The sequence below is a fragment of the Tinamus guttatus genome, unplaced genomic scaffold, assembly GCF_059628265.1.
Source record: "Tinamus guttatus ecotype Peru unplaced genomic scaffold, ASM5962826v1 Tinamus_guttatus_pri_ptg000503l, whole genome shotgun sequence".
NCBI classification, from domain to species: Eukaryota; Metazoa; Chordata; class Aves; order Tinamiformes; family Tinamidae; genus Tinamus; species Tinamus guttatus.
This window is the reverse complement of record NW_028289037.1, coordinates 457,369-481,439: the sequence shown is the minus strand read 5'-3', so window position 1 is coordinate 481,439 and position 24,071 is coordinate 457,369. Positions and strand designations below refer to the sequence as shown.

The 24,071-nt window shown below is 39.7% G+C and overlaps 1 protein-coding gene and 1 long non-coding RNA gene across 2 annotated transcripts in view; both read left to right on the top strand.

Moving 5' to 3' along the window:
* The window catches only part of LOC148592837 (uncharacterized), a 319,289-nt gene extending 313,093 nt beyond the window's left edge, over positions 1-6,196 (top strand). The window contains exon 3 of the long non-coding RNA XR_015913880.1: positions 6,181-6,196. This is a non-coding gene — a long non-coding RNA (uncharacterized LOC148592837). The remainder of the gene's footprint in view (positions 1-6,180) is intronic.
* A 7,083-nt stretch (positions 6,197-13,279) lies between these two features.
* CALCR (calcitonin receptor) overlaps positions 13,280-24,071 on the top strand; it is a 136,883-nt gene continuing 126,091 nt past the window's right edge. Inside the window, exon 1 of the mRNA XM_088533481.1 lies at positions 13,280-13,365. Coding sequence (XP_088389607.1) covers positions 13,358-13,365 — 8 coding nt within the window. The 5' untranslated portion in view covers positions 13,280-13,357. The remainder of the gene's footprint in view (positions 13,366-24,071) is intronic.

Genomic DNA, 24,071 nt, shown 5'->3' with positions numbered 1-24,071 from the left:
ACCAAAACTCTCCTCAGGCCTGAACTCTGCACATCAGTCTTCAGCTAGCGTACAACAGCATACTGCACATTTGAGGAAATATATGCTTCTGTTTTCATCCAATTTTCACAAAAAAACTTTTTCTGTTAAGCTTTTTCTCTTAATCTACTGTCCTTAAAATTTAATCTTTTCCATTTTTTGTATTGCCTGGGTCCCTCTGGGACCCTCCCTGGGTCCTCTTGGTTTAAATAAAGGTGGCCATTTTAACATGCTATATTTGGTGTTGAAAAGATTCCAAAGTGAGTGGAAATCTTCTTTCCTGGGAACAGATATTTGAAAGGAATAGGTGGCTGAAGGCCAGGAACTGCTGCCTCTCCCCATGGAGCATGGGGCATGATCCACAGCATCCTCCCAGTGCGGAGGAAGCAATCCAAAGGGCACCAGCAGGATGCACCTGATTGCCTGGATCTTGTGTCTGAGATGCAGCAGCTCCTGCTGGACCCCTGCAAGCATCCTAAATGCAGCTGCTTTTTTCCCGAGGAGTGGGAAAATAGGTCTAAATTCAAATAGAGAGGGGGTAGGATATGATGCTTCAGCCTGCATGGTGATCATGCTGAAAGTGCCAGATGCACAGGTTCAGGGAGTGAATCCACCCTCTCACTTACCACAGTGCAGATTAGACAGAACTCCTCTGAATTTAATAGCACACCACCTATATGAAACAGCAATATGAGGCACATAGACTGACCCCAGTGAAATAACTTCTGAATCCTATCAGCAAAAGCCAGGACAAAATGATACCCCGTCAGCACTGAGGAGGAAAGAGCCAGGAGAAAGCTTTTCTCAGCTGGTGCATTCTGAGATACTACAAGGAGCAGAGCAAGATCATTATATTCGGGAAATTTTCTATTTTTCTGTAATCATGGGCTGCAAATATGGTTCATATTCATTCAGTTTTGCATATTCTCTGCCTGAAAGCATGCATATAGAGCACAATGATTAATTTTATTTCCAAGCACCAAATTTACCCATTATTTCAAAAACTGCCTGAACTATCCAGCATTTTCCACAGAAATATCTCCTATGAGTATATTGACAATGACGGTGTAAGAACAAGACAAGAGAAAATCTGTATTTAGGAACCATAAACCACAAACACTAAAGCTAAAATTGAGGACAATGCATATATTTGGGGCTTGAAATGCAAGAAGAGTTGGGAGACCTCTAGAGGCAAATTAATGCAAGGCTAAGAGTCCCTTGGGTTGTCCCTCCACTATTTATGGGGTGCTCCCTGGTGGTTTCCACCCTGACCTGTTCACAGCAGAACACAGAGTAATTGATGTTCAGGAGTCAGAAATATTCTTTACCAAAACACCTTTGACCCATAAACAACTAAACTTCTCTCTCTCCATTCCTAACTTTCCCAGGAGCTTCTCCTATGCTGCTAGTACACTATTTCCTTCTGAGCTCGAGCAATTTCAATGACATGAGGAGGAGCAGAGGGCATGAAGACAAGCAGAAGCAAAAAGAATTCAAATATAGCGACAACGACATTTTAGATGAATCTTAAATGATGGAAATGATGACAAAAGCAAAATGTAATGGATCTTTCAACCCAAGAATGCCAAACTGGAAAAAAAATGTATAAAAAATACCATATCCTTTCAAAGATCTCTTACTGCAAGTCTGAATTAGGATCTTCAGAATGGCAAGCCAAACTTGACGTGAAAATGAAGATGAAGCTACTATAGTCACCCTCATGAGTGTGAAACAGGCTTTAACCAGCTAATGTGTAAATATAAAAGAATGGGATTATCCCTAATCATTGCTTGTCGGGGTTCTCATTAAGTGTTACAGTGAAATGCACCCAGATGAGTATTTGGGATTCCTTTTGCTGAAAGGAGTGGTACAGCTTTTCATTCCAAGAGTATAAAAACTTTAGGAGGAATAAGCACATCCAAGGTGTGAGATTCATGGGTTAGGTTCTTACCACTTCCTGGGAACTTCCAAATCCATATTTCCCATGTTTTTTACCATCTGCTTAAGAATCATTAAAATGGGAAGCAACATAATTCCTAGAATAACAAGCAGCATTGGGAAAACCTCCTTTCTGTCCATACATGACATTTTAAAATGTATCAGTCATTTATGGAAGCAATAATACATCTCCAAGCAATAACTGGAGGCAGAACCTAGAAAGAAGCTGAGTTTTGAAGCAATTTACTTCTAAAAGCACTTGATATATTCACCATCCAGCTACAGTCTGCTATAATTGCAGACAGCATTGCAACTAATGCTTAGACTTTCAGCTAATCAGATCCCAGATGTTTTATGAAAATGCAGAACAGCCCATTAATAGCCAACATGCAAGATATTGTTTTAGTAGTTTGCTAAGCGTTATCTAATAGCTCCCTGACAGTGACAAGGAGAGTATATCATTCTCCAGAGGCAATATAAAAATATCTTTAATAGGAATTTATATGCTGCAGAAATTTGGCAGCATGGAGTAAAAGAGACTGGCTTTATAAACAGAAGATAGATGTTCTCCCAAATTTCGCAACAGAGGAGGTAAAGAACCTTTCAGGAAAAAAAAAAAAAAAAAGAAAGAAAAAAAAGGAAAAGAGAGAGAAAGAGATAAATAGCTGTAAAAATATATATTCAGTGATCTAAAGCTGTCCAGAAAACTACGCACATTTCTAAACTTTGAGGCACCTGACAACATGCAGTAAGGTTATAAGATTTGCTATTACCTGATTTGCATACATATATATATATATATATATATATACACGCGCACATACTTGTGTCCCACTAGTAAAGCAGTGATGAAGAGCAGCAGGGAGGAAGATTTCTGGTGTTTTTCGCCCAGGACTGTAGGGCAGGGGAGTCCAAAGAACTGACTAAGCACACTGGGCCTGCACAGCCTTGTGCACTGAGGCAGGTGGCAAGGGAGATGCACTACAAGCATCTCCCGAAACACCGAAAGAGAGATCTTGGCCTGGCCAAGGGTAGATCTGAAGACAGGATGTCAAAGGGACACAGAGAAAGATTTCCTCTGGGGGTTCTTCTCCAAGGGGGCTGCTGCAGTTTGGGTTAGCCCCAAGAGGCAGTGAATGCTGCTAGTCTGCAAAGAGGGACTGGAGGAAAAGACCCAACCTTCAGGGAAGCAACTGGTGAGCTACAAAAATCATCGCTGATACGATCGCCAAGTTCTACTATACCAAGGAATAAAAGCATCATTTAATACAGTGAAATGATTTTTCATCCAGGACTAGCTCCATAGGAATTTTCAAAACTGTTCCTTCATTTTGGAGTACATACTTATGATGCAATACTGTACTGTAGAACATCATTGAAATCTGTCTGGCTGAGACACTGTGAACTGCATTTTTCTTGATTCATTTGAAATGGACCCCTGGAATAATCAACATATTCAAAAAATTGAAGAGAAAGCAAATCCTGAGGACCCTGTGTTAGATAAGAATACCTACAAAATGGCTAAATTCCACCAGCTTAGAGCTTGCAAAAGGAGGCAAGAAAAGGATTTCTCCTCTTCCATTTCAATGAGTTATAAGAATTTGTTTCCTAAAACTCTACTTTTTGTTGCATGCTAGCTATCATGTATGCAGTTAGTCTGGAAACTCGCCAGTAAGCTGGTAGCATATATCCAATTTCATATAAAGATCTTCGGTTGCTTTATTTGCCATCCACTTCCTAGAATATAGCAATACCAGCATTCTAAAACACAGCATATTTCCTGCTGTATTTCCATAATTCCATATTTCTCAGTTCATTCCTTCTATATAGAAATAATGAATTAAAAGGAACAGTAGAAGCTATGTTCTTTATCCACTGTCCTCCAAAGGGCACCTAAATATTTTAGGTAACTGAATAAAAGTGACCTGTTTTTTCAGGGATTATCTACCACTGATGTTAATTGCCGTCTTTTACTGAGACATTTTAATTAGACATTTTTGTTTTTCTTCATTAAACTGAAAGTTTTAATATTTAGGTCACATTCTTCTTGCAGAGCACTTAATGGTAATGATTGGTGGATCAAAAGATAATCTCCTGCCCTAATGGTTGTGAATTTGGAGAAAAGTTCCTTTCCTGAAGTCCATAAACATGGTACCCCTATACAAACCTCCAATATCTGAATTCTTGCATAATCTGAACCGAGCACATTTTTACAGCAAAACAATTCATCTTGATATATCAATACTCCCCTGGACACAAAAATCTCTTGTTGCTTGATAATAGCTACTAAAAGCAGAAGAGAATCCCTTAAAGTATGTCTTGCAGTCTGCCTTCCTAAACATTTCTGCACTTTAAATCTTTTCTTGCAAAGAAATCAAAATGCAAAGCAAAAGCAGAAAAAGGTGCAGAGTCCTTCACCTTGCAGGAAAAAGATTTCTTGAATCTATAAATGAATAGTTCATCAATGTGAATGATGATGAAGAATGATGAATGATAAAGACCATCTCCTCAATAACTTATAGGCTGTGTTGGAAAGTAAAATGAATTTATTGCAGCAAGATCAACCCACTTAAAATCATGAGCATATCATTACTAAATGAGATATATGATACTGGTAATGTGTGACTAAAGTTATCTTGGGAAGAGGAGAACTATACGCTGTCTGACTTTCTCTGGAAGGGATTGGAAAGAACTTTCACATTCATTTTCAGGTCTTTAGAAAGAATTGGGTCATCTGAAATATATATCACATGCCATCTGATACCCTTTGCATTGTAAATAAAAATACTGTTACAAAAAACAAAATCATAAATGCTTCAGCTTTTTGTTCTAGTTAATAATTACAGAACTAATAGAATTAAATACTTTATGGGGATATTAAAAGTTATTGACCAGTTTCCAGCTCAGCTTCTAAGGCTCCAATCTTGCAGAGACATGGTTAGCCAATTTCCATGTCTCAGTAAGATTCACTAATGCTGAAACCTGGTTAAGTAAGCAACTAGCCTGCAAACAGATACAAGCAAAGGAAATTTGGTGAGGTCTGATTCAGATAGATGATGTTCACATGATCAGGATTTGCACTGGATTTATATACATTCTGACTGGTCATATCTTATATGTGGTCCTTGGAATTCACCATGTTCAGTCATGAAGTCTATAATTTTTGAATTCATGCTGTGTCTTCAGTCTTCAGAGAGCAGAAATTTTAAGCACATCTCTCATAAAATTTCTCTGATTTGCAGCCCTCTCTGACTACATTTAGTTAGCTCACCGTTCAGCTGGTGAGATTTAACTAGGCAACTCTTCCTGGAAAGAAAAAAAAAAAAAAAAGGATCAATAATATTACTGGAATAAAGATGTAATTGTGTATATGTGTATGCCTGAGTGGTGTGAAGAGAGGTGAGAGCCATTGGCATACTTGCTGGCTGAATATGAATGATTTTCACACTGCTCTGTAAAATTGCAAGTTAAGTGATAGAAATTGGACTGTGACCAACTTGAAAAGATGGACCTCGTTAAACCTCTGTGAGGTGAAGCATAACTCTTAGCATAACAGTGCTGCAAAATATGCCATATCTTTATTTTTAGTATATGGTTGCAAACAGCAGTAGTGGAGAAGAGATTTCAGTTTCAAAGATCCAATAAAAACACATTTTACAGTAAGTTATTTATTTTCCAAATGCAATTTATTGGCTGAACAAAATAGAATTATTTAAGTAAAAAGTATTTTTTTTTTCAAACTTACTGGTATCTGGAAAAAAAGAACATGTTTTCGCCAATTACTTTAAGACCTAAGGTCCAGAACTCAAATAGAAATGATGTTGTGAGCCAAGTCTAAAATGCACTGGCAAACCTTTGATTGAAAACTTCCAACACTCTTGCTTCTCAAGACATGGCAATAACTAAAATGATTGTTTTGGACTTACCAGGGTAAAAGCTCCTGCATCTCTTCCATCTCCTTTTTTTTTCTTTTGGAATAAAAACATATTCAAAAATGTAACACCAAGGATTATCTAAGAAATGACTAATGGTAAAGATCTTATGATGATAAAAAGAACTAAAGAGAACTAAAGAGAGGGCACAAAGCTGTAAAATACATCTAGAATGGGACCAGAAAAGCAACAGAAGAAACAAGGTTCCTCTCATTACATTTTAATATCTGAGAGCACTAAAACCAGACGCTTCCGTATAGCGTGTCTCAGTGTATCCTTTAACTGGCTGAAGAAGGACCAACCTTACAGAGCTTTCTCAGCAACACAGGACTGGCATGGAAGCTTTGCATGTGATCTCACTTATGACTCATGAGGACAGGAGATGCAATTAAGGTGGACCTCAAAGGCACAGTGAGGACTGCATACCAAGTGAATCATTAGGTTCAGATGAAGGTGAGTAAGAATTTTATGTTCAGACATTTCCCTCAAGACATTTATTCTGTGTTTTGCACTGTCTCTGAGCATCTGACCCTGCTTTAATTTCTGTCAAGTTTGGCTGGTGGGATTTAAACGGGCAGCTGTTAAGGAAAAACAAGTGTCAAAGAGAGTGAAACAACAGTATGCTGGAATAAATGTGTATATGTGCATGTATGTATGCCAAGTGGTGTGAAGACAAATGAGACAGTAACACTGCAAACGAGACGGTGAACTTTTAAGTTACATAAATCAATACTATAAGCAGACATATCTTGTCTCTGATGTGCTTTCCTGTTAGTTTCCTTCTCCAGGCTGGTGTTTGTCTACATCATGTACATTCTCTGTCATCAGAACCTAAGCTTAAATCCTTTGAAATGTAAATATTCCTATTCTACAGTCTTTAACATGTGCTGTACATTTACAGATCTACTCAGAAGTCACTTTTATGCTTCGCTTTCCTTACAGAAAGGTTAAATATAAAGGCAGTAAATGATCTTATGCTAAGCAAACTCACTTGAGTTATGACGTTGGATATGACATTGCAAATTAGTCCCTACTCCACAGTTCTTAAAAAGTGAAGACAAGACTGCACAAGAAGACATAGGCATCTGTTCAGAAGCGTTTGAGCCTTTGACCTTCCTACTCAGCTCATTTGTCAAAATTACATAAAGATGTTTTTGCAATATATATAAACAGCACACTATGTAAATGATTTGGATTCCCATTGTGAAAGGCAAGCTAAACTCAAAATTAATTCATTAGAAACAGTTGCATCTCATCTTAAACAATTGATTAGAGGCAGGTCCACAAACTACTAACCCTTAAGAAGTTAGATCTCCACTTATGAATGGTACAATTGGTTTCAATGTAGTTTATGCTCAAGCAGCCCTGAGGTTCGCAGCCAGATATAAGTGATACCAACTCATTTCTACTGCCTATATTTGAAGGCCTAGTCAGAGAGAGAAGTTACTAATCTGAAACAAATTCTTCCAATTTTACCTTTATTTAAAGTTAAAAAAATGCTTGAATGAGTGAGTACCTGAATATGATCAGTAGTATTTATAGGCGACCCATGTCTCGAAACATTAAAAACAGTTGTTTGGAAGCAAGAAACAATTCAGACAATTTCTTTTTTACTATTTACTTGTGATAAAGATAATAAGCCAGGGTTGTGGAATAAAGGCAGCTGAAATCACCCTGCTTGTTTATGCTCCTAGGAGGAGCCTCTTACAATTGTTTGGAGGGGGAGCATTTCATTTTGGGCATGTCAAACTGAGAGACAAACTGATGATGATAATGAATATGATTAAGATTACACTTACCAACAAAAGCCTAGTTTCAGTCAGTTTTGTGCCCACTACAGTTATATTTTTCCAATGACATGAATAACACACTGGTCAGACCTACAGATATAACAAAAAACTCTTACTGCTCATAGGATCACACAGCAGAATAAAGATTTGTGGTAAAGCTCAGTTACCAGTGTTCACAGGACCAACATAAGCCTATCCACTGCTTAAATTTTACTTGAAACTAATTTTGAGGGCATAAGTAAGGCCTGAGTCATACACACGCCCTGGGCCATTCTTACAAAGACATTAAACTTTTACCTCTATAAAAATACTGTGTTTAGGTATTAATAGCTTTTTGCATTTCCTATTACTCTAGATAGCATGAAGTTTCTCGTATGAAAAATGCATTAGTGAAGCAATGAAGGTAAAGGTTATGCTAGTGGGACTTTGCAAGTATGTTTAATTTATGAAATATGCCTGCCAGTGGTCTGCGTGAATTTCACAGTGCTCCTGGAATAATTTCCATAGAAGATTTGTGTTACCTGTAATAGTTAATGATTTATATACTGTACATGCAGTAGTGAAGACATTTCTAGCTGCTGTCAGTGTATTTAGTTCCCCTGAAAAGCTCTTTTTGTGATGCTTGGCTCAGCCTCTCTCCAGCATCCAGGCACACCTACTCAGTAGCTAGCATGTCCCAGAATAGGAGCTCCTGCAGCGCACTTGGAAAATACCTGCTGATTCTTAGGGAATCAGATGCTCAGTCTTGGAAACTGTCCCATTGCCCAAGTCTTCATTATCTTCTTTGCTTTCTTATTTATTTTTTCTTCTGAACAGAGCAGCAAATGACACTGTGTTTCTGCATTAATGAAAGCATATATTGCTATCTACTAAATTAAAAGTCTCTTCTACATGGAAAATGAAAGAGAATATAAATACTACTAATGAAAAAGATCTACATTAAGGAAAAAAAAATGCATGCAACTAATGTTCTTGAATTTTCATTCCCCCCCCCCTTTTTTTTTTTACTTCTGTGTTTCATAATTACTGATTGAAGAGATTTATTTTCAGACCAGATCTTTCTCTTTCAGAGGCATTTGTCCCTTTTTGCTTTCATTTCAAAACTGTTTTGGAGCTCCTCTAGGAATGTCCTGAGATATGAATTTGAAGAATCAATACTTTGGTAGAGGAGAATGTAATTACCCATGTCTTACTGTACATTAAGATGTTGATTGAAATAAATCTATCATGACATAAGCAATTTGTATATCATTTTATTGAGATGTTTCATGTTGGATAAACACATAAACCTTGAATTTTGAATTTCTAAAAATAAAGTTAACGTAAAATTAATCCATTAATTTTGAAAAAGATTACCTTACAGTTACTTGGAAGATTTGATGACTTTTGGGTTTAGTAATAAAACACACACCATATTCCCATCACTAGGCTGTTGCTTGTGATCCAGGTAAGGTCTCCTCCCACTGTGTCCTCCTAATATTTTTTTAATATTATGCCATTTCCTTCCTCAGAATATTTCTAAAAATCAATGCTTTTGTGCATCTAAATAGTTAGAAGAATTGTCTGGAAGTGTAATCTTTTTCATTTCTTACATACTTTATTCTAATGTTCTCTCTTGGTTTCTTTAACACTGATTAACTCTATCACATGAGCAAAAATTCTGTTCCCAAGACCTGTTTTCTCCCTCCTGGTAACCTTTACTACGGAGAATCACAACTTCAAGACGGATGAGGTTTCACAGAAGCTACATTGGCAACAGAAATAAATGTAAGTTATAACATAACCAGAATAAAGCATTATCCAAGCACAGTGGTTCTGATATTTCAAGAAGGAACATTTATCTCAGTGTGACAGCACAATGCATATGAAAAATTAAAAATATCTTGCTGTATGGGAAGCTGTTTAACAAAATGCAGAGTCTCAGACACACAGGAGGCTGACAATTGTTACTGTCTCTCTGCTTGTTGAGAGAAGAAAGGTATGGGGAAATGTATCTTTAAAGACACCTTATATTAGGCTATGCAGTGGCTCATCTTGCCCTGTGCTAAATCCTGTGAATAGACAATCCAAGTGGTGCAATGTATCAGACCCCTTCAGAGACTTCTGAATAACTCGCATGCTATGCCTTATTTTGATTATCTCTATTCTCCTTTTTTGGTTTTACTCCTCCCTGTTTATCAAATGTATCCAGATGCCTGCCTGTAACAACTTTGCTAATTACGTTTGTCTCTTAGGGCACTGTTCTTTTCTCCCCAATAAAGCTAGCCTGAGTTCTCCTTAGGCCTTCCAGCCACCCAATCATTTCTACCTTGCCATTCTTTAAATCCCTAATCCTGGAGTGACCTCTTTTTTTAAAAAAATTGAAATACCCGGTTACCCAGAAGTTACTCTGGCTGTGCAAAATGTACTGCCCAAATGGCAGCTCTACTGACCGCACACATTTCTCTCTTCGAGGAACGCAAAACCATGATTTACAAAATCACATTTAATCTTAAATGTTCTCGTGTAAACCTAGTGGGTCTGATTTAAATCGTACTCAAGGTCCTGGTAAATTCTCCAATCTCTTCGCTTTGTTTAAGTGTTGTCTCCTTCCATTTTTGTCTTGCAAAACGAGAATGTAGCCTGCAATAAAATTAGTTACGTGCAATCTTCTTATTAAAGGGTACAGCACGTTTATGTGGTCTTCTGGAGACAGCTCAAAGCTCACTCTTTTTATTCTCCAAACCAACTAGAAGTAAACACGTTGTTATCTGAAGGCACTAAGCTCCAGATAATCCCTGTGTGGTGCACCATGCCACTTAAGGAAGATATACAGACCATAAGCGGGAGTTGTTCCAAACAGCTTGCAGTGCAGGCCTCTGCACTCTAGACTGTGGAAATACAGAAAGACTGTGGAAATATCTCTCCATAGCCTCACATGAATAGTTTGTGGGTTTGCCTGGGAATCCCTTTGATTTTCATTCCAATTCTGCACCTGACAAATAAAATCAGGGCAGTGTGAAAAACTGCTGCTGTGCTGAGCACAAATGGAACAGTTAAACTATCAAGGTACAGTTAATAATAGATTTCCAGTGATTACTTATGGGTCTGGTCATACATTGCACTTGTATTCCAAATAGTAGCTGTTCATGCATATGGACTGCAATGGCCTGTAGCAGAATCGGACATTTTTTCTTTTGTGTGCAAAGTAATGGTTAACAAAAGAGACTTTATGGGTTTTTTGTTTTGTTTTGTTTGTTTTTAAGGAAGAAGTAGAAAAGCTATTTCCAGATTATGGGATGACAGATTTATACTTCAGCAGATATACAGTACTCAGTAAGAAAACAGAGCAACATAATATCTGTTTTCAAAAATTATAAAAAACAGTCATTAGGAATGTGCCGTTTTCTAATCATAGAATGAAAACTATTAGCCAGACAATATAAAAATAATGATATGGATCCACTGTGAAAAATAACCTTTGGTAAGAAATCAACTGCTTCAACCACTGAGGAAAGCATGTAGTCCAACTGCTTTCTGGATCCTAAAGCAATTTGGACTTAGTTGGTTACTTACCCAACCCACCTACCTCTAAAAACACTGAAAAAGAAAAGATACTCCAGGCTACAAAGTACAGGAAATTTTTTCCTCGGTGAGGTTATTGTTACAGTGGAAAGAAGGGGAATTCTCTTGCTCTCTCTATGTTTCAGCTCATAATTTTCCTTCAGTACTTCAACAGCTCTTCCTACACAGACACCTCCAGCATGTAAAACTGGGATTTAACTGAGCTCAGCTAAGAGCAGGGCAGCTGGACATGACTCCTCTTGGTCCATGGGGGCTCCATGGACCAGAAGTAGCGTTACAGTGAGTGAAAACCTCTGCTAACTTCACTGTTGTTGCCTGAGAAAGCTTCGAACAACAACGCAATCACGACACTGTGAGTTCTCACAAGGGCAACTCCCACTGATGCTCCTAGTCGTCTCCACAAGAAAAAAGGTGAAAACTATGGTGAAAGTTTAAATAATAGGATGGTGGATTAGATCAGTGTATCTTGAGCATCTCAGCACTGTCTCTACCACAACAATGAGGGCAGATTTCTCCGATGGATCCAGCTAGAGCAAACCTTTTATACAGTGCCTGGAAAACATGGCAATGGGTTCCTGCTTCATGGAAACTACCGTGTGCTCTCAGCCCAGTGTCTCCCGCTCAGCGCTAAGTCCCCTTGCTTCCTTCTCCCTGTCCCTCACTCCTCAGCATGGCTCCTAGCTATGTGGAAGCAGGTAGAAGATTTCTAGGACAGGCTGAAATTTGCTGTAGGCTGTACAAGAAGTGTGTAACAGAGTTCAGCAGTTTTAGCATTTGAGGAGCATGGCGTGGAACGCCTTTTCCAAGAAAAGCATTTGAGGACCAATGCAATAAGAGCTAACTTTCCTTTCAGAAATAAGTGGAAAGATTTAAAAGCAGATGTCAAAGCTCCTTTTACTTGATAGCAGAAACCCCAGGGAGACAAAAGAGCGAAGCTATTCTTAGCCGGGTGGCGTTACCTTTAAAGCAAGCTTGTTTGTTTCCTGACTCCATCTGCTGGGAAGACACCCTACTACCTGCTTGCTGCACTGCCACATTTGGAAGAAATGCAGAGGTGAATCACCATGCTTTCTCTCGGTCTCTCTTACTGTGGCTCAGTGGATATTTAAATATTAGGTAGCCTGGATTAGTTAATGCAGAGAAGTCCTCCTGGAATACTTTGTGCACAGTCACTAGATGCGCTCTTGAAAAGCAGGTGTTACTGGGTCAGTTCGTTCCTCCAGTTTTCCATACAGCAGGGGAATATTCTTCCACAGAGGCTATCCTCGGCTTTTTTTTTTTTTTTTTTTTTTTTATGTTTATATAACTTTTGGAGCAGAAACTGGAATTTAGATGTCTTTGCTGGCCGGCGAATGTGGCAGCCACTGCTCGCTGTTCCCAGCTGGCGCAGGGACCGCAAAGGGACATAGCTCGGGCACTCGGCAGCGAGCAGCCGGTGCTCCCCGGAACGCGGCGGGGCTGCGACGGGGCCCGGCGCCCAACGGGGGCCGCAGGACCCTCGCCCCGCGTCCCCGGCCTCTGCTCGATCAAGAGGTGCCCGCGACGGGCTCTGCTCCGTGTCCGCCGCGAAGGGGACAGCGCGGGTGACAGGTCCCTCTTACAGTCAGTCCCGGCCGATCCCGGTCCTTCCGCCGGCGGGTCCTCCACGCAGGACGGGTCGCGCGCGAGCAGAGGGCGCGCTCAGCGCGAAGCGGTGACAGCCCCCGGCCCGGCCCGGCCCGGCCCGGCCCAGCTCGGCTCGCCGCCCCCTCGAGGGGCGCCGGTGCCGCTCGGCGGGGCGGTGGGAGGCGGGCGCGGGGGAGGCGGTGCCGCCGGGCGCGCTCCCGGGGCCGCCCCGCAGCGGCGTCGCGCCCAGCCCCGCCAGGGAGCGGAGCGGAGCGGGGGCGGGCGCGGGGCGGCGGGAGGAGGCAGATGCTCCCCGAGGCGCAGCCCCTCGGAGGGGCACCCGCGGCAGCCCCGGGAGCCGCCGTGTCGCGCTGCGGCCGCGGACTGACAGACCGAGCGACGCCCCGACTGACTGAGTGACTGGCGGGAGTGCGGGCTGGGCTCGTGGTAGCCGAAGCGCGGCCGAGGTGGCCCGAGGTGGCGGGAGGCGCCGCGCCAGCAGCGGGAGCGATGCGACTGTAAGTCCCGGCAACTTGGTCCGGCTGCCCCCGGGGTTGCGGTCTGCGCCGGGGACAAAGCGTTGTTCTCGGCATGGAGAAAAGGGAAAAAAAGAGGGGAAAGGGGCTAGGAGGTGTGAGCGGGAGCCCCAGGTGCAGCGTTCCAGGTGTTGCCCCGCTGGCGCTGCTCTCGCTCGGGGCCGCCCGGTGTCGGGGGGGTTGAGGTGCGGAGTGTGGGTCCTCGAGTTGTGCTTTGGCTTTTGCACTGAGGAGCAAGTCGCTTCCAGTGCGGTGCAAATTGCAGACAGTAGCAGTTGTCCATCCTGGAAGAGCCGGGCATGACACCCGGCAAATGACACCTGAGTTGCTAGTCAGTGCTTCTCATTCATGTCAGATATATTTTCGTGTTGTTTTACATCTGCCACGCTGATACCTCTATTTCCTTTGTCATTTGACACTGCAAACGTAGACATTATTAGGTTTCAGAATATTGCCATTGATGACAATACACTGATGTATGAGACTATTTACTTTATGTGTCCAAGTGCAATAGAAATGCCTGCCAAATGCTATATTGATTTCATTCTTGTGGGCTTCTTGACAGGGTTAAGGTTGTTGTGAATTTGTAAAGAAAGAGAAAATTTCTATTTTGTTTCAGTTACAGAATGTCAGTTGTAACTGAAACAATAGATGAAAAACTCATTGATAAAAAAAAAAGAATAAATAGCAAGATGTATGTTTGGAGACCTCTTGAAGTCAATATCTTCAACATCTAACAAATGCTTTCCTGTCATGCTTTTAACTTCAGCTTTTATTTTCACTTCTTAAGGGCAGAACAGTACATGATATTCTGCCCAGGACTGTGCTCTTTCCCTCTTACAAGAGAGTCAAATAATTTGAGTAAAAGGAATTTAGAATGAGTTAATCAAGCCAGTGCATCAAAATGCATTTGTCTATTTCTAGGTACAGAAGCAAATAAAGCTTTTGCCTCTCCTTTTGGGAAAAAGAGTTTATTGCACAGTATTCTGGACTCCTGTGTTCATGGGATAGTATTAGAGTGGAGAACCTGTGCTTGATCATTGGAAGGGATATTGCATTTTTCAAGGGCTGAAGGAATATCAGTGCTGACCAGGGTGGTGTTTCTCTGCCTCCAACAGCTCAAGCTGCAGGTGATATTAAGCTGAAGAGGGAATTTAATTCATCACTCAGAGTCCTAAGCATAAGTGTGAAGTAGATAAATTAAATCCAGGAGAGCTAATAGTTCATTTTATTGTTTTTTTCAGACATCTGACAACCTTTAGCAGTAGGTAACCTTTGCTCAGTTACTTTTGTGAGGCTTACTAGCAGTGTCATATACTGGCTGGCATGGAATTATTCAGAATGGGCTAAAATGTTACAGTTATATGCAGTAAAATATGCCAACTTGTTAAATCCTGAATAAATCTTGGCCTTATTAAGATGAATGGCAAAACACCAATTAACACCTTCAAAGCCTTAATCTCACCACATGTCTACATTATAATTTTATGGCTCAGTGCCAGCCAACTTTGGTTAGAAATTCAAGTAGCAAAGTTTAAAATGTAGGTAGTGACACCACAGCTCTCTGTAACAGTACTTTATAATCTGGAGGAATAAGGAACATACATATATATATATATATATGTAGTAAATTGTATTGTACTTCTACAGAGAATAGGCTGTTCAGATTTGCCTTACATTTAGATATTTGTGGATACTTTCATGAGGCTGGATCATAAATACATTGGATTGCAGTTTGGATATGTATACCGTACTTTAACAGAGGTATTCAGACTGTGTTGGGAAATATCATCAAAATGTGTTGTTTATGAAGTTTAAGAAGGTTGAAGAAGTTAACTGGTAAATCTTTTTATTTATTATAAAAATGTCTGCAAACAATAGAGCTTTCTTACAGTTTAGTTCTCTACAGCTCCTAAGCTTTTATGTTAGATGAAAGAACAGAAGCATGTTTTCTAAAAAACTTGTTGAAATATTATTGCATAATATATTTGCAAGGATAAGATTATTAAATGCAGTTTAGCAAACTTTTTCCACGATGTCTACAACATGGTTTTGAAAGAATCTAAAAACCTTGGACATTTTCATTAAAGATGAAAATGATGAGCTGCAGAATGTTTTGCACAACTGTTTTTCTTTCAGCTCTCCTCTCTGATCAAAGTAGAATGGAAAAAAAGCTAGCTATTTAATATTATATGTGTGTTTAAAATCTATACTTACAGCCCTGTGGGAAGCTAAATGGGCATTTGCTTATATACAAGTCCTGTTAACATGAGCTGAATAGCTACTATTAATTCCATTAATTTTGTATAAGCAAAAATGGAAGAAGAAAAAGCATAACATGGTTCAGAGTTCCTGCAAATCATTAGCTAGGGGAAAGACTTTTCTATATTTATTTTTAAAATGATGTATACAAATTCAGATTTTGAGTAAAAAATACATTTTTGGAAATTTTGTCATATTTTGTCAAAAATGTCAAATTTTGTCCAAAAGTGGGCTGAATCTTGCCAAGTGAACTACACTTGCCTGAAACCATGATAGCAAATAACATGAAATTCAGTTCTAGAAATGCCCATCAGTCCCATACGTTAGAAAGCTGGAGGGCTCACTTTTCTTATTATTGTTCAGGCTTGAGGTCCAAACTCTGATGGGACTTGTTGAAGTCAATGTCGAAGCTCTTATTAATGCTCATGCCTGAGCTTTTCCCAGGATGATATGGTTATGTGCTGAGCACTTTCAACTTCTGCTGTTGTATCACGGTATTACATCTTTGGGTCTCTGCTTGGGAGGACAAGCACCCACTAGGATTCGCTGGTTTGAGTACATTCACCATTGAAATGGCCAAGAGGCACCAGCACACCCTGCCAAGGCCATGCAGGGTAGCAACAAGTGACCTATGTCTGAAGCACAAGTGCTGTCTATGTAGCAAGGGTGGAAGGTGACTTTGATGCTTTGATGATGTCACTGAGGGATGAATGACCAGCCCCTGAGGTTGTGTGTTATTTCCCTCTGATCCTGTTTTCTTCAATATGAACATCAATGTTTACTTGTAATAGCCTGCCAAGTAACAGCCTATAATTACATATTGTTTGTTCTGTGCTGCTTTCTGGTCTTTACACCCATTTCTGGCATTGCTTTTAGCTGCTTGGCTTGCCGGGAGGAGAGGGCTTGCCTGCTAGAGGCCTCTCTGAGACCCACGTGAGACGCGGGCTGGCAGTGCCAGACGTACATTGTGATAGCACTGTTTCAAGTAGATGGGCTAGGAGCTCTGGAGGTGGCCCTGGGGTCTGTGCGTGGCACCCTGCTCTAGGGATAGTGTTTTGTCCGAGGGGCATTTGCTACAATGCAAATGTTGTACATGTACAAATGCAAGTAGTTCTGATGTATTATAAGCTACGCATCTCCTTAAAATGTGGTTCACATTCTTCTGGAGCACCTGTGGAAGGTTAGACTGCTAAGCAGTGCTGATAATTCAAATAAAAATTTCTGCTTGAAAATCAATAACATACACCATAGATGGTTGGTGCTGAAGTTTTCTTATGCTCCATGCATGGCTTTTGGTAGTGGGATAAGCAAGTGAAAATAATCGAGATTCTGTGTACAACACTGTTTCTAACAGTCTGTCCTTCATATTGGATGAAATTTGAATTGGATTTGCCAGTGAACAAAACAGACACTGGACTGCTTCTGTGTAGAACAAGCTAATACAATATAGCATGGTGATCTTGGCATATCTCAGTTAACCAGTGCTGGGTTTGGTATTCACCCAACAGTAACAACTAGGAAAACCATGCTAAAGTTTGTATTTATGGGCATATTTTAGCTGTATACCTTTTTAATCAAGATTATAGTCACAAATGTCAAAGGACTCTTATTTTGGCTGTTTCCTGAACAAACTGATGGCTTTTCATACCTCACCAGTGAGCAGATGACCCATTTAACTGGCTCCATAATGTTGAGGTAAGGCTTATATAAGGGCAGGGGTTCACAGGGTGGGGAAGACTTGGGGCTAGTAGTTGCTTTTTCATGGAGGGCTCAATATGACTGTTCATCTGCTTATATGGAAGTACACAAAGATTTACCATTAAACCAAGGAAGATCAAATATTGGAATTCAACCACAAGGTGAAATAAATAGTGTGGTAAAATAAATGGTAATAAATAGCACTAAGGGTGAGAATAGATATAAAGCACATCAGGGCTATGCAGATGTGGATTTTTCCATGGTTCCTAAAATGTCTTCTGAAACAGGATCCTATTGCAGATAGGTGAGTACTGACTTTTAGAAAGTTGCCTCCTCAGGTGCTGTAGTCCAGAGGTGGATTACTGCAAGAATCAGCTTAGTCTCTGCACCTCAGGCCCAGGAATACCTGCAGGAATCTCATGGGTCAAATGGATTGATGGTGCGGTACTGATGTTGCAAAAGAAGATTGAAAAATAGGGTTTATGCAAATACATCTCATCCACTGCATCTGAATACAATTGCATTGCAAGTGTTTATTCACTGTAACCCTGTCTTGTTCTGTAAAGATGACATAGAATGGCATGTGTTTTTAAATAAGCTTCTGCAAGGTGGCTTCTTCATCATTTATTTTAGTCAAACATAACAGAATACTTGGAACAGATTTGGCAGAATTGGTTAGTTTTTGAAAATAAGCATTTGAAAATAGCCATCTTTTGAAAAGAACTGTATTAGCCTTTGTCCCTGGCTTTTGATGAATATTATTTACGGTACCAAGAGTTAGATGAATAATACACCTCATAATTTTTTCAATATTTTTGAATCTATAGCTGTACTGTGGTTTACAGTAGCTCTTGCAATTAACATTCTAAAAGTATACAAATACAGTGATGTATCCTCGTCGTGCCTTTCACATGCTCACAGTAGTTTGAAGTGTCTTCACTAACTTGGGGCAAAGCACAAGTTAGAAAATTGCTATTGTTTAGAGGCAGGTGTTTGAAAATACCTTCCCTTTCTGGGATGTGCTACTAAGCATTGCACTGCCTCCCCACAATTAGAAAAGCAGATTTTCATTCTGCTGTTTTGTCCTAGAAATTGGACACTTCTGTGCGCAATGCCAAGTGAGTTCACAGACATATTTTGAGGTTGCTCAAGTTAAGATGAATTTATCATCTCATAACAAAGCTTACAATAAAAAATTTGTTTTAAATGATATGAAAATCTTAAAACACAATGTCACTGGTAGAAAGTTGTCAAACTCTATAGTTAAGGTGGTGCTGAGATATACTTGTAAAAGAAAAAGAGACAAAACTTCTATTCCACTATTTTATTAGTGTTGGCACAGCATCTCTTCAAATGTTGACTGAATTTTATGTGTGTTTTTATGGTGAAATAGTTACTTAGTTTTCTGTGCTCACATAACAGAAATTGCTGCAATCTGTGGCACTATTTACAGCTTGATGGAAGAATGAGAAAGGTAATCAAAGACTAAATAAATTCATGGAGTGAATTGTCCATTTCCATTTCTCTCAGGCAATGTTAAGGCCTGCTCTAATATGAGAAAGCTCATGTGACTGCAACATTAACTGTGATGTATGCAGATGGATTACTGTTAGTATGTTAGTTCTGATTTCTCTCCAGCTGCTGTCAGTCATGAGTGTTAATTGCGTAAAAAATACGACGTTTCATTGATATTGTTTGCATTTGGCTCTTCGCTGCAGGATGTGTGTGCTAGAGCAGTTCATCTGTAGCAAATCAAGCAAATCAAGCTATCCTCATTGCAGTGAGTTCTGAACAAGTAACATGACTCCCCAAGGGGATTTGCTTTTTTAAATTTATCCCCCTCCTCCCCCATCCATGAAGCAATACTAACTCGGTTATGCTTTATGCGGTCTTTGATGCAGAACCCATCAGTGTCTCTCTTTTTGTTGCACAGGCAGTGTTTTCCTGAGCAGAGCTCCAGAGTTTCCACATCTTTGTCTCTCCATTCATGTGTCTACAATTTTTGTAGCTGTATAGCTGCTTCATCACGTGGATCATTTCTTATGTTGCTCTCCCTTTTGCTCTGTATCATCTAGCAAACAGATTGTAGGCATCTTTTGAAGGATGAGTTTAACTCCTCACAGAAGAAGAAGAAGTGATGTCTATAGAGTTCTTTAGCTATTAAGGAATATCATCTTCCATTCATTGGAGCATAAGCAACAGGAAAAGTTACTTGATGTTCTTTAGATTGTCATGATAGTCCTTCTCCAAACTACTATGCACAGCCTGAAACACCCTGTGAATGTGAACATTTCCAGCTCTGAAATGAGCTAAATGCAATCTCTTCAGCCATCCATACTCATTGAGAGGAGAGAAGGATACTTACTCCTTTGATGCTTTGCCTAATTACCTTGAAGAACTTTTCATAGCTATTCTCGCCTTTGGTAGAGACAGATATGTAAGACTGCTGCCTTTCCTCATGTAACTAGTTAGATCTCTAGTTAGATCTCTTCTGATAAGAACTCCTGTTCTTACCAACATGTCCATCTGGAACCCTCATTTTCTTTTCTCTCCAAATCCCTGCTCCCCAGACAACATCAAAGTATAAGTGAGACGGAAGGTTACCCTTTGCTGTTGGCGTGGGACCACTATGAAGACTGAAGGGTATGGGATACAGAAAAAGGGGAGTAGACTAAACAGAAGGAAAGAAAAGGTGAAGCACTGGAAAAAAGAGTACATCCAACAAGAAAAAATATAGAGAAGGAAGTGTTCTGCATCACAGAGAGAATACTGTGAGGTAGAAGAGGTGTCTTAAAAAGTATGTGCACTTGTGCATCTAATGGTAGGGATTACCTTCTGGAAAGTTACATTACAAATTCCCTAATTAATTAATAGAAAGTGTTGTCTTCCAGTATATGTTGTAGCAGAAGAGAATTTGTTTGTACTACAGTAATAATTTTGCATTTGCAATGTACTGATATTAGGTATTATTCATGCCGGTGTAGCCATTTACACAAGTGTTTGAGGAGCTTATTGAATCTTAACATTTTATATTGCAGCTCTTGCAGGAATTGCATTTCTTACAAATGAAAACAGCAAGTGGGACGAGCACGAGGCTCATTTAAAGGACACTTTAGTCAGACCAATTTAGAGTAATTTGGTGACTTTGCTACAGTCTGTTTAAGGACATTCTTTGAAAAACTGAAAGAGTAACCCATAGTTTGCTGATCCTGTTTCTCCTGACTGTGCAGAGTTGTAGGACTTAGAGTTTAGAAAATCCCTTAAGTCCTGATCTTGGGGAAAAACTCAGTGATCAGGAACAAATTGGGGTTTTCCTTTAATTTTCTGAGGGCCAGTTGCCCTACTACAAGCTACTTGACTCATGTTAGTCCCTAAGTCGTGTGTATTATAATATAAAATTTTCCCCTGTGTTTAAATTTTGCCAAGTACATTTTAAGTAAAAGTAGCATCAAGTAATAAATAATAATCACTGTTACCATATGTTCTCAGAGATCTAGCTTTTTTATTGTATTCTGTATTCCACTTTTTTATTGTAGGCCTCATGATATTTGATAGCATGTGCTTCTGAAAGGCCTAAGTCTGGAGTCATCTCAGCACTCAGAAAAAAAGCACGTATCCATTTGGATTTATAACTGTTCATAGTCCTGCTAACTTCACTGGCAGTGCAGTAAAATAGGCCATGTTTTGTATGGAATATGTTCATCTTGTGAAATGCCTAATGTAATCAGAATTAATCGCTGGAAAAATTGATAGATAGTTGCCACATAACTCTGTCGTTTCTTCTCTTTCACTTAGCATCCAAAATAATTCATATTTCTAAGATCCACATCCAGAAACAATGCTGCTCGCTACAGCATTTTGTCATTGCCATATTGCACCATCATTGCAATGCAAAGATATTTGAATTGTCGGCACAGTGACAGAAATGAAACAAAACCTTATATTTTAGACCACCCTGTGGTAAAACAGGTTGTAAAGTGGCAAAATGGTAGCAGGCTCCCTTTTATTAGAAGGGAAAGGAGTGCGGCTTAGTGGCCTCTGGTGACTTGAGACAGAGGTGTAATTAAGCAAGAAGAAGCTGTATAGACAGAAAAGGTCTTGTGGAACCCTGACCATGACCTGGAGGTATCTTCATACTCTACCAAAATACTGGGACAAGGTTTCATAGGTATTAAAGTCTATCTTTTCTCTGTTTCCATAAATAACTTGTGCTGTGTTGTCAATACCTTACTTATTGTAATGCAGCTCATGAGATGCATTATATCCATGTGATGTATTGAGTATATGATTGATAACAGGTTTCTTAAAGCAATGAATTGTGGTTGTCATCACATATGTTTCTCCACATGGAGAAATCACAGTAGGTATAACTATTGAAGACAATTACATATACCAATTACTTTTCTGTGGATTTTTTGTAATATGTTTGAGAACTAATTTTATTATTTAGACTGACCCTTTTTCTTTCAGTGAAAAAGGAAGCATTATTGAATGGCAGGATTTTTTTTTATGGCAACTAGACTTTTATTCCTGACTGTAAAATTATTTTTGCAGTTGAAGGGAATCAACTATGTATAAAGGTATTTCATTTTTTTGGTAAATACTATTAATTCAAACAAACAAATGCAGTATAATGTAATAAGTATCTTGTACTCTGGATGGTTATGGCTTTGGTGGACAAAGATGAAACAGTCTGGAGGAGCCTTATTCAGACAGAATGCTTACAACTTTGTTTGGAGACACCTGAGGTATGCTATGTGACTATAGTAAGACTGAATCTTGGCATCACTAGGTTTGCTATAAGAGCACAGGCAAATAACTGTGCATATGTGTATGTAGCTATATGTATATGTTTATACCCATATATATGCACATGTATATGCACATACCCATACCTATCTGGTTATACATATGCAATGTACAACTGAATTAATGCAGATTCATATTTATCAGAAGACCCTGGTTTCATCAGCTTACCACTTTGTTAATCATTAAACTTTGGGGCTAAGATATTCTGCACTCTGCCTTTGGATTTATTTATTTGAAAAAAAAATATTCGTTTTTCATAGTTTCTGAAAATCTTGCCTAGTGTAGTATAGACTGTTTTGCATATGTCCACAAGTTCTGGTCACTCATTTCCTCTGAGAAACTCTTGTACTACCATGCTGCAGAAAATGGATGTGGCAGTAGGTAGGTTCTGAGTCAGGACTGAAGCTTTTATTTTTTGTGTAAGAACACATATACAGACATGTGTTTGCACACACACACACACACACACACACACACACACACTTGTTTCAGATCACTGTAAAACTTTGGTCTTCACCCACAGTTTTGAAGTCCTGCAAGCCAGTTTATGCTGCGTAATTGAAGGCTGATAGAACAAGAACCAAAGCACAGAGGACAAGCAGAGGGAAAAGTCAAGGAGACAAGGAGGACATGAGGGCCAGGGAAAGAGATTGATACCTGCATGGCAGAAATCTTTGAGGGGCTTAGGGTTTGGCTGGGAATGGTGAATGGTAGGGATGAACAGAGAGAAGAAATGAGCTGAGAGAAAAGAGCTGACATCTGGGGGAGACAGAAGTGGAAGACAAGAAGGTTCATAACGGAGAAGATCAAGCTGAGGGAGTCATGCACATGACAATGTTCCTAGTCAAGCCCGCTCTTCTGAGTCCTGCCAGAATCCTGCTACTAGCAAATATTTGTGAAGATCTCTTGTAGAGTTTCATTTTCCTTCAGGACTTACCTGCTACAGGATGTCAACCTACCATTGCTGTGAGCAATTCAGTGCCATTCACAGAGACCTGTTCAATGTACCTAAAGGTTTCAGTCCCTTTCTGAACTCTTGTCACATGTAGTTAAAATGCTGATGCACTGTCTGGTATTCACTCATGTGTTTATTGTGCAGGGCTTCAGAGGGCAAGGTGTAGACACATGAAATCTGAATCTCAGAAAAAAAAAAAGCAATTTAAGCAATCCTGTTTAGATCATAGTATTTACTGTTAGAGCCAGATTGTGAGTCTCATTGTGTTGCTGGGAAAAAGCAAAAATCTGGAGAAAAGTTTTATATTCCTCATATGGAGAAAGGAGAGAGGTGTACAGCCTATGAACCTTTAAAAAAGATGTATTCAATGTATAAGTTGAATTGGTAGAATCAGTTTTCTTTTTTTGCAGGACCTCAGGCACAGATGGAGAAAGCTTCTCTTTTTCTTATATTCTTTTGCACAGACAGATGACAACAATTACAGATACCTGTAAGGGAAAATTTACTGAAGCAAACAAAAGGAATTTGGATGTGCTGCTGTTGCTATTTGAAGCACACTGTTTCAGAGAGAGGAGTTCTCCATTCAGAGAATAAATCCTAAGAAAGCTGAAAACCTACTGAGTGAATCGACTGGCTGCAGCAGATTAGGAAAAAAACACTGAGGAGAGTGTTACTACCGAGGAGAGTGAAGTGCAGGAAACCCTTAATGGGATGAGGCAAAAAAAGAAGTGGAAAGGATGTAGGCAAGTGGAAAGCACTTAAACGTCCTAAGATACCACTAGAATGGCTAGAGTGTAAGTCATCCATAGTGGATGAAAGACTGCATCAGTAATGATCACATGCAAGCGATAATGTGCAGGAGGTCAGCAGTCACTCGCATGCACAGTCTCAGATAGATAGAGGCACCAGCCACAGTTCATGTTAGAGGGGAAGTCTACTGTAAAGGCACAAAACCAGCAAATTG